This window comes from Ailuropoda melanoleuca, chromosome 15 (assembly GCF_002007445.2).
Source record: "Ailuropoda melanoleuca isolate Jingjing chromosome 15, ASM200744v2, whole genome shotgun sequence".
Lineage (NCBI taxonomy): Eukaryota > Metazoa > Chordata > Mammalia > Carnivora > Ursidae > Ailuropoda > Ailuropoda melanoleuca.
Window position 1 is genome coordinate 74695541 of NC_048232.1, and position 10374 is coordinate 74705914.

The window sequence follows — 10374 nt, forward strand, 5'->3', positions numbered from 1 at the left end:
GAAGCTGAGGGAACCTGAGGGATCCTGACGGAAGCTGAGGGAACCTGAGGGATCCTGAGGGAAGCTGAGGGAACCTGAGGGAAGCGGACGGAAGCTGAGGGAACCTGAGGGATCCTGACAGAAGCTGAGGGAAGCTCAGGGAACCGCCCCCGCCCCCAGCCCCCCAGCTGAGCTGACCACATGGCCCGAGGCCACACTGGACCTCCTGGGCTTGTCAGCCTCTCACCCCTCCCCGCCCCCCAGCCCGTGTCCCCCAGACCCTCTCCTCAGCCCAAGGGGTTCTCACCCTGCCTGGCACTTCCCTCCTGTGGGCGCCCCCCAGAAAGGAGGGGAAGCAGCCCACCTGGGAATATAAAGGGCCCTTTCCCATGGTGCTCTGGGCTCATCTGCATATCTCCCATGAGCCTCAGCCCACCAGGAAATGAAACTGTTGAGTCACCACCTCCCTCCCAGGAGAGCCCTGTGTGGCCCCCCAGGGAGGGCAGCCTGTCCCCCTCTGCGCCCCCAGCACCATCATGCCTTCCCCTGTGTGCCTCCGCCCCCCGCAAACCTGTTCTCAGGGTGCTTCCCATCTGCAGGTTTCTGAAAGTGCCTCTCCGATGGCCCTTGTCCCTTCGTGGGTGACCTGCCTGGTCACGGGTTCCGTCCTGCGGCTGAAANCCATGGTGCTCTGGGCTCATCTGCATATCTCCCATGAGCCTCAGCCCACCAGGAAATGAAACTGTTGAGTCACCACCTCCCTCCCAGGAGAGCCCTGTGTGGCCCCCCAGGGAGGGCAGCCTGTCCCCCTCTGCGCCCCCAGCACCATCATGCCTTCCCCTGTGTGCCTCCGCCCCCCGCAAACCTGTTCTCAGGGTGCTTCCCATCTGCAGGTTTCTGAAAGTGCCTCTCCGATGGCCCTTGTCCCTTCGTGGGTGACCTGCCTGGTCACGGGTCCCGTTGCGGCTGAAAGTGGATTCTTTCTTGTTGTCTTTTGACTAAAGTTTCTTTATGAATTCTGGAAACTGATCGAGTCTCAGTTATTTACATTTTAAACACATTTCCCCCTTTTGTGGCTCTTCTTTTCACTTTCAAAATAAGACTATTTGAACTGTTTTTTGAACATAGACTTTATTTTTAGAGCATTTTGGGTACAGAGCAAAATTAAGCAGAAGGTACAGAGTTGCTATATACGCCTGCCCCTCACGTGTGTAGCCTCCCCACTATCAACACCTGCACCAGTGGTACGTTTGTCGTAAGTGGTGAGCTGGACTGAGCAGGACCTGCAGGAGAAGACACAGCTAGTCTGGAACAGATGAAGGCATAGGTCCTTGGATCAATGGTTCTCAAATTTTGCTGCACATTAAATTTTTCTTGGGAATTTGAAGAGTCCCACTGCTCATGTCACAGCATGTGGCAGACACACCTGAGGTGACCCCCAGTGGTCATGCCCTCCCTGTGATTGGAGGTGGAGCCTGCTACTTGTTTCCAACCAAGAAGTGGCACTGGGGGGTCGATGCTACTGCCTGAAATCACATTATGTGGCAAAGGGGTGTCCCTCCTGCAATGACATTACGATGAATGCACATAAGACCCCAAGCCAGTTCTTGCTGTCTCCCCCTGGCCTTGACGAGGCAAACAGCCATGCTGTGAGCTGTGCAGGAAACTGGTCAGCCTCTGGGATCTGAAAGTGCATCCAGCTGACAGCCAGTAAAGCTGAGGCCCTTAGTCCTAAAAGCACAAGAATAGGAATTCTGTGAGCTGAGAGCATAGTCCATCCAACAGTTTGGTTGCAGCTGTGTGAGACCCTGAGCAAGGAGCCTAGCCAAGGCATATCCCAACTCCTAATCCATGGAAACTAGAAAATAAATGTCTGTTGTTTTAAGCCTAAATTTGGTCATTTGTTACAAATCAACAGAAAACTAACATTTGCCCATACGAGTTGTATCAGAATTCTCCCATGGAATCTAGGCATCAGTCAGTATCTTAAATTCTCCAGCTGTTTTCAATATGCTGTACAATTCCAGAACCAGTGCCTCGACACCTGGGTGAGCTTAGAAGTTTTCATAGATGTTGGGCCATTAATCCTCCACCCTCCCCTGGTCTTAGTCTAACTGATACTCAAGCCAGGCCCTGCATGGACTCCAAATAGCTATGGTCCTCCCAACCACCCTGTGACTAAGACACCTTATCATGACCTGCCAGAAACTGGAAAGTACGTGATTGGACCTGTCTCACAGCCCTTACAGGGCCAAAGTCATGACCTGGAGGCCAGCAGGGACCAGAATCTGGCCCCCAGACCTGCCCACATTCCAAAGCCCCATCTCCACTGGCCCAGAACATGTGAGCTCTTGCAACAGAAAAGGGTGAAGGGGGAGAAACTCAAAAGAGTGAGTGTGGCCAAGTCTTGTCAGACTAGAAGAGGACCAGGATGACGGCCCTGGTCAAGCTTAAGGGCCCACTGCCCCAAGGGCTGAGACCCTCAAGAGGAAAAAGGCCAAAGTTCCTGGTGTGCCTTTGAGCTTGCTAGTGCTTATCTTTGTCTCATCCACGAGGCCTGTGCGGCTCCTGAGGCTTAGAGAACATTCCAGACGTGTTTGTGGGGCGGATGCATTCCCGCTTCTTGGCTGGCTTGATGATCTCCGTCCTTGGGATGGCCACCAAAGTGTACTGACCTGCTGTGTTCCCAGGCACAGTTTCTGCATCCTCTGGACCGGTTCAGAGCCAACCTGGGGCTGGCGCCTTTCCCGGGCACATGCTCCACCAGCGTGTCCTGGAATCTGACCTGAGCGTGGCCAGTTGTGCTCAGAGAAACCACCTGACCCAAAAAGCCTACAAGTGCACGCACGCTTGGATCTGTGGGCAGGTGACCCAGTTGGAATGAAGCCCTAATGAGAAAAAAAAAGCGTGTTTTATTTATTTATTTATTTATTTATTTATTTATTTATTTATGTATGTTGAGTAACCGGTTTTTTTTTCATGTTTTTTTATTATATTATGTTAGTCACCATACAGTACATCCCTGGTTTCTGATGTAATGTTCGATGATTCATTAGTTGCGTATAACACCCAGTGCACCATGCAGTACGTGCCCTCCTTAATACCCATCACCAGTCTATCCCATTCCCCACCCCCTCCCCTCTGAAGCCCTCAGTTTGTTTCTCAGAGTCCATAGTCCCTCATGCTTCAAGAAAAGCGTGTTTAAATAATCAGGTGATTCACCAGAGAAAACATTCTTGAAAACTGCTGTAGTCATCACGACTGAGAAAGGACGGCTGCACGTTCTGATGGAGTCCAAGTGCGTGGAGTTTAAACAAACGTTTACGGGGTTGCCCTTCTATTGCAAGAGAAGGTCGGCCCTCGGCTCCTCGAGGATGGAGGAGTTTTTTCTGACTTTCTTTTTTGTTCCTCCCCACAGGCAATAAAAAAGGAGGGGAACAGTTTCCTACGTCTCTTGCACGGAGTCAGGCAGAGTCTTCAGAGGTGGCGCCGCCACCCCAGCGGAGGTGACGGTGGGCGGAGCCGGAGCCGGGGGAGTGGGCGTGGCTCCTCCGGGGCAACAGGGACCTGCTGGAAACCAACCAACTCCTCGTCCGGCCCTCGCCGCTGCCTCCCACAGCCGATGGCACTGATGGTCCGCGGGGTGAGACTGCCTGTGCTTAGTTCCTTCACTTCCTCTCCAGGGTTCTTGGGACCCGTCAGAGACGCGGCTGGTTTGTGCTTTCCTGACCCTGATGCTGAGGAGGGCTGTTGTGTGGGGCATAAAAAAGCGAGAACAAGAAAGAAAGGAAACGTTTGCTCTTAGCCTGACCTCTCTCGGCCCCTCTAGAAGATGGCTTTAGGATAAGTCACCCAAGGAGCAGCACTGTAGAGAAGGGCCCTGAGCCCCGCTTCAGACTCGGGTGAACTTGTAGCTCCCCAGAGGCCTGCCTTCGCTGTGGCTTCTTCTTGGCGGAGGTCCAAAGAAAGTTCTGGTGTGCACTGGCAGGCCTCACCCCAGCCTCAGCCCCTCCCTCCCGGCTACAACACAGGCCTCCCCGCAGCCTGTGAGGTGGCAGTCTAACTGCCCGGGCTTCAGGGGAGGAAATGTGCTGTGGACACAGGGCTGCCATTCCAGGGAGGAAAACCATGTCCACGTTCCTCTCCTGAGATCCCCATGGTCACCACCCGTGTGAGACTCAACACAAAGATGTCATGTCGGCCCCGAGATTAGGTCCATGGGGGGCTGTTCCTCACCGTGTGGGGAGGGACAAGACACTTGGCCCAGGAAGGACGTGAAGCCTCAAAGGGGGGACGGGTGTATCACAGCCGGTCACCACACTACTGGACTGTTTCTCCCATGTGCTGTGGCTTCCTGAGGGTATTCCTGGAGAGGGATGGGATTTAAGCCCCATGGGAGACTCAGGAAATGAAGGAATCAACCCTAAAAAAAAGGCAGTCAGCTCCCTGCCCTTCTGGGAGCAGCCTTGGTCCCCCATCTCCTGGTCAGGACATCCTGCAGAGCCGCCGGCCACACAGTCCACGGCCCTCTCTCCATCTGCTTCACGAGGGAAGGACAGGTGCACATCCAGTCTGCATGCTGGACATGCTCTGCAGACAGTGGGGAAGGGGCTGGATGGTCCTGAGTGTGGGCGACAGGGACCAAGGATGGGGAGACAAAGGGAGGGAGAGGCCTGAAGATGGTGGTGGCCAGGGACAGCCCCTTGTGGGTGGGGGACACCAAGAACCTTCCTTTTCCACATGGTGACCAGGAGAACCTTCCTCTTCAACACAGTGAGCTTGGCCTGGGCCCGAGAGGACCTGGGTGTCCACAGAGGGGGTCTCACTGCTCAGTCCAGAGCCAGGGGAGGGGGCATGGGGCCAGGGCTCCTGCAGGAAACAGGAATGCAGGGGCTGCTGCTGCCCTCAGGGGCTGTGGGGCCCCCACCCCTAAAACCTGTTGTGCTCTGTGCGAAAGTAACTCTGCATGCTTGTGATTCACTTTGCGAATCATTAATCAGAAGATCTCACGTTTCTCATTAAATGTGACTTTAAAGGTTTGCTCACACAAAATGAGCATAATCATTCAGGGACCACAAGTTTTTCAAAGGGAGCTTGTTTCTGACTACACTGCTCAATTCAGGGGCAAACAGGGCTCAGTAAAAAGGAGCTGGCTCCAGCAGGTGCCTTCCAGCAGCCACAGCCCCTTGGGGTGGTGGGTTGTTAGCAGGGTGGGTGACGCTTGGTAGCCCTGGACTCCCGGCCGGGAGGGGAAATGGCCGGGAAGTCCCCTTGCGCTGAAGCCTAAAAGGAAAAGTAGGAGAGGGTTTTTCATGACGTGAAATTTATTCCGTTTAAAATCCTTTTGTCAGGGGGCGCCTGGGTCGCTCCGTCGATTAAGCATCAGTCTTCGGCTCAGGTCATAATCTCAGGATCCTGGGATCGAGCCCCATGTCGGGCTCCCTGCTCAGCAGGAGTCTGCTTCTCCCTCTCCCTCCACCCCTCCTGTCCCCCACTTGTACTCTCTCTTTCTCTCTCAAATAAATAAATAAAATCTTTTATTTTATTTTATTTATTTTTTTTAAAGATTTTATTTATTTATTCGACAGCGATAGAGACAGCCAGCGAGAGAGGGAACACAAGCAGGGGGAGTGGGAGAGGAAGAAGCAGGCTCATAGCCGAGGAGCCTGATGTGGGGCTCGATCCCATAACGCCGGGATCACGCCCTGAGCTGAAGGCAGACGCTTAACCGCTGTGCCACCCAGGCGCCCCAATAAATAAAATCTTTTAAAAAAATAAAATAAAATCCTTTTGTCAGGGATTATGGACTTTTTACTCCCAGTGTGAGAAATGTCTTTATGGAAAGGTGCGTTGGTTGGAAAAGTAAGCTGTTAGTAACCCCTCCGGTTCCCCCCAGTTTTATTTCTCTGTCTATCCAGAGATTCAAAAAGCCTGGAAGGCCAGTCCCGGCCCCGGCTTTGAGAGCTCTGAGAGGCGTCCGTCGGCATGGGGCCTGAGCGGGCTGTGACCAGAGCAGCCCCGAGCCCTCATCTGCTCTGACTGTTGCATTCTGTGGAAATTTTGAGAAGGTCCGTTTCCCACCTCCGTCAGATGGGCGCGTGGGGTCTTGCTGGGCCTTGGTGTCTGGGGCAGCAGGTGCAGTCTGGCCGAGCTGAGGGCCTGAAACCCACAAGAGAGGGTGGCCTCGAAGAGCCAAAGCACTTCTCATGTGCAGTGAGAGGAAAAAGGCTTTTTCCGGAATTCCAGAGCTGGGAGGAATCATGAAGAGCACAGGATGGGCAGGCAGTCTGCTGGGTGATGTCCCCAAAGCTGCCCACACCAATGCTGCAGCCTGGGCCCACGTCCCCGACATGCTGGGGAGATTGCGCACGTGTGATTGAGTGAGGAGCTTGACATGGGGGTAGCTTGCATTCAAGTGGGCTTCACGGCATCTCAAGGGTCCTTACAAGAGGGAGGCAGGGGTAAGAGTCAGAGAGAGAAGGTGTGAGGACAGAGAGAGGAGAGAGGATTCTGAGCTGCTGCCTGGAGACAAAGGGAGGGCAGCAAGTGCCCTCGAGAGGCTGGAAAAGGCAAGAGAAGGGATTGTTCCCTGGAGCTTCCAGAAAGAACCAGCCCTGCAGACCCATTTAGACTTCGGATGTCTGGAACTATGAGAGAATAAATCTGTGCTGCTTTGAGGCACTGAGTCTGTACTAATTTGTCCGACGGCCGCAGAAGCTCATACAGGGTGATCCTGTTTCTGCCTGGGAGGTTTGGGGGGTTCTCAAGACCCCATTTCCAGGGCACCCCCTGGGATAGAAGCGGCCATGTCTACGGCAGCATCCAGGGTGTGGTGCCTCCCAGGCAGAGTGTGATCAGGCCTGGGCTGGGCTAGCAGACCCCACACAGGAAGGCGGTCATATGGGGACTCGGGAAAGACATGATGCTCCCTCCTTGGAGGGATGTTCCCCCTGAATCTGGCTCTCCTTGTGGCTGCTGTAGCCGGGCACGGATCCTCCCCTGCCTGGAAGGAACCATGGCAGTGGCATGGCTGATGGACATGTGCCTAGCCACGTGGGGTCTGAGTGGACGTGGCAGCCTTGGCTATGGGGGAGCTTCAGACACTCACGAGGTTTCACCTAAAAGAACTTGAGGGAAATTCCAAGGGCTCCGGAGTCATCCCCCAAAGGGTTTTGGGCAGTAGAAGACCAGAGGAAGGCTGTCCCAGGCCTGCTGTGGTGGGGACACATTCACCCTACTGTTCCTTCCATTTACCCAGCGCCGGCCCCTGGCTGGGGTCTGGAAGGGTGGCGGGTGGGACCCAGGCCGGCCCTGGAGGGTCCACATTCCAAGGGAGTCTGGCAGGCAGGTGCTGGAGAGCAGCTGGGGGAGGTGGTCTGTGGGAAGAGCTCAGCTCAGGACCCCAACCTAGAAGGACTGACTTAGACACCACCACCCATGAAGCACTTCCAGGGGCTTTCAGCGGCTTCTGAAGGTACGGTCATAGCACGTATTTATTCTAGAGAATTAAGCAAGTGTGGAAATCTATAAAGAAAATTCAGTAACTCATAATGCTACCCCCAGAGATGACCAGAGCTAATGCTGGCGCATTCCTCTTCAGGCATTCTTTATAGGCTCACAGATACGTGACACCCAACACGTGTACAAAGGGCACAGACATGCACATAACACCTGACATGTGTCCACAGGACAGGAGCCCAGTGGCACGTATCACACCCAACATTGCATATGTGGACAGTTTTTTCTTTCACAAAATCAAAGCAATACTGTGTCTACAAACTTGTAACCTACTTTTTTTCTTTTCACTTAACAGAGGCTGATGATTTTACATTGGATCTTCTTTGAAAACTTGTTTTTTACAGGTACGCAATATTGCATGGGGTGGCCACATCCTAATGCAATCCCCATCAGGTACTGGTGCTCCTTCCCAGTTTCCACTCCTTCATATCATCCAAAATGGACATCCTGTTTTGCAATTTCAAGCTTATTCCTGTAAATCCCCACCTCTCTTGGTGATCTCTCCGAGGATCAGGTTTCGATCTTCCCGTAATGAATGATGCATTCTCTTCTGTTGGACTCACACACCACATTTCTCACTCTCTCTGCCCCTGGGCCACCACCTTTTGTTTGTGAAGGGACCTGAGGTCTGAGGCAGCCCCAAGTTGTTATAAGTTTTAGATCATTCCTCCCGTGACTCACCCAAGCATTCTGAAGGGTGCATGGAGGTTGGGAAGCCTGTGCCCATGTCTCCATGACACCCAGAGAACAAATGACCGTTTATCCTACCTTGGATGGCCATGTTGGAATTCCCGTTGGAAGCCCTGCCAGCTCGCCAGCGTGTGCAGCTGCTCCCAGAATCTTGTCACTGTTGTCCAGCACCAAGCTGGCCATTTGTTCCATGTGCTCGGCTTCTGACGCCTGTGCACCCTATGAGGGCGGCGAGCATACTGTCCTTGCTCCTTGTCGAGCCTTTGGGGCCCCGGGAGTGTTCAGTTAGTACCCGTTGAACAGATGAGTGGATGGATCAGTAGAAAAGGAGGGAGCAGATGGTGCTGGCTCTGCCCTCTGGGCGATGGGACTGTGGACCCATGTGGATCAGAGTGCAGGAAGGGGAAGGGGGCTGCCCCTTCTGGGGTCTGAGTGTCTTCCCTCTTCCCAGGGTGATACACTCTCCTCACAGCCAAGCCAGCAGGGATGGGCAGTCCATCCGCACCCACACCCAGGATGTCATCTCAAATGGTCAAATCCTCGAGAACTCATGACTGAGAGCAGGCCCCTCGACACATGAGCCCCAGAGTGAGATAGCCGAGGGGAACCTGGGCACACGGGTGGTAGTTCAGACCTGCCAGGTTCAGATATCAGCTCTGCCAGACCTCGCGGTGGGGTACAAGGCAATGTTTGCAGGCACAGCTTTCCTAGTCCTCAGCACTGCTCATCCGCTGGAGGGGTTGCAGGGGTGCAGGTAAAGGGCGGAGGCATGGGCTGTGCTACAAAGGTGTTCCGGTGGGCAGAAGCCTGATGATCCCGGGTATTGAGCAGGGAAATGAAAAAAAAATGTCTACCCAGATTATTCCTTTTTGTGCCCTGAGTTTCTTCTCTGTGTCAAATCGAGACCTGAGTCTTATGCTCTGGTCATCGGTCAGAAGGGGAGCTAGAAAAACAAAGAAACGACACATGGTGATAGAGGCAATGATAAATGCGTGTATCGACAGCAGAGCAATGCCAGGAAGCTGATGGCTTGCTAGTTTAGCAGACAAGCAAGAAGTCACCAGAAGGGCCACTGTTGTTCGTTCGTGCCCCAGCCCTGAGAAGAGCCAGACAGGGGGACATTGCTTCCCTGCAGGTCATGGAACGTCCCCCTACCCCACTCTCCCAGGGCAGCCACCCGCCCCTTCCAGTCACTGACCAAAGGCTCCAATCTCTACCCAGTGTACACAGCCTGGTTCTTTCCTTTTTCAGGGCCAGAAGGCAGAGCAGGAATAAGTCGGCTTGGAGTATGTTTATGTATACGTGTGTGTATAGGTCTGCGCACATATATGTGATGTGTTAATGTATAAAAATAAATCAATCTGTAATAGTGTATGTATATAGAACATAACGTCATCATGTAAGATATGTACTATAAAAGCAATAATGTTTGCGGATAATGTAATCGAGAGGGTGGCACCTTTAATCACAGGGAAGGGATGACTGACTGGGGGTCACTCGGGGTGTCTGCCACATAGTGTGACATGGACACTGGGACTTTTCAAATGCCTGAGACAATTTGAATTGCAGCAAAATTTGAGAAAATGATCCAAGGAACTTTGCTGTCAGCTAATGACAGAAGCAGGTTGTGTCTACTCCTGCAGGCGCTGCCCAGTCCAGGCCCAGCTGCAGACTTGTTCATCTGGGAACACTCATCAGATGTCCTGGGGGAGATGTGCCAGGTGCACCTGGGTGCACTGATTGGAATTTTGGAAGAAAGGGACGAATGACCTGATTAATTTAGTAAATTATTTAAAAAGCCATCTATCTTTACTCTTGTATTATACATATATGTTTTTAATATGCATATATTAAAATATACATAAATATCTATTTTTTACCAAAGCAACTTATGTTTAAATAAAAAACCATGAAGAAAAGGAAACAAGCAAAAAAGTGAAAGAATAAGGTGAAAAATATAAGAAACTGACATACGGTCTTGGGGAACTAAGGATATTCTGTATAAAGACCAAAAAGATCTTTTCTCAGAGAGGAGACTGACACATTAGGTCATATCTACTGAGTCTAAACAAGTGAGATAATGCACAAAAGGGGGAAATGTGTTTAAAACGTAATTAACTGAGACTCGATCAGTTTCCAGAATTCATAAAGAAACTTTAGTCAAAAGACAACAAGAAAGAATCCACC

General features: G+C 52.4%; 1 protein-coding gene and 1 long non-coding RNA gene across 4 annotated transcripts in view; one reads left to right on the plus strand and one right to left on the minus strand.

Annotated features, from left to right (window-relative positions):
- Positions 1 to 865, minus strand: part of TEX19 (testis expressed 19) — a 4427-nt gene extending 3562 nt beyond the window's left edge. Inside the window, exon 1 of one of the 3 annotated variants that reach the window (XM_034644233.1) lies at positions 845 to 865. Coding sequence is in view for 2 of the 3 variants with exons in the window: in XM_034644231.1 (XP_034500122.1) it covers positions 287 to 401 (115 nt within the window). In the remaining variant the exon portion in view is untranslated. Of the gene's footprint in view, positions 1 to 286; positions 521 to 550; positions 640 to 844 lie in introns of those variants that run through there. The other 2 variants (XM_034644232.1, XM_034644231.1) reach the window with 2 other exon arrangements.
- Positions 866 to 3134: 2269 nt separating this feature from the next.
- On the plus strand, positions 3135 to 9983 carry LOC117796448. Its single transcript, XR_004620974.1, has 3 exons — positions 3135 to 3277; positions 3398 to 3622; positions 7793 to 9983. It is a non-coding gene; the product is annotated as an uncharacterized LOC117796448 (long non-coding RNA).
- Positions 9984 to 10374: the final 391 nt, after the last annotated feature.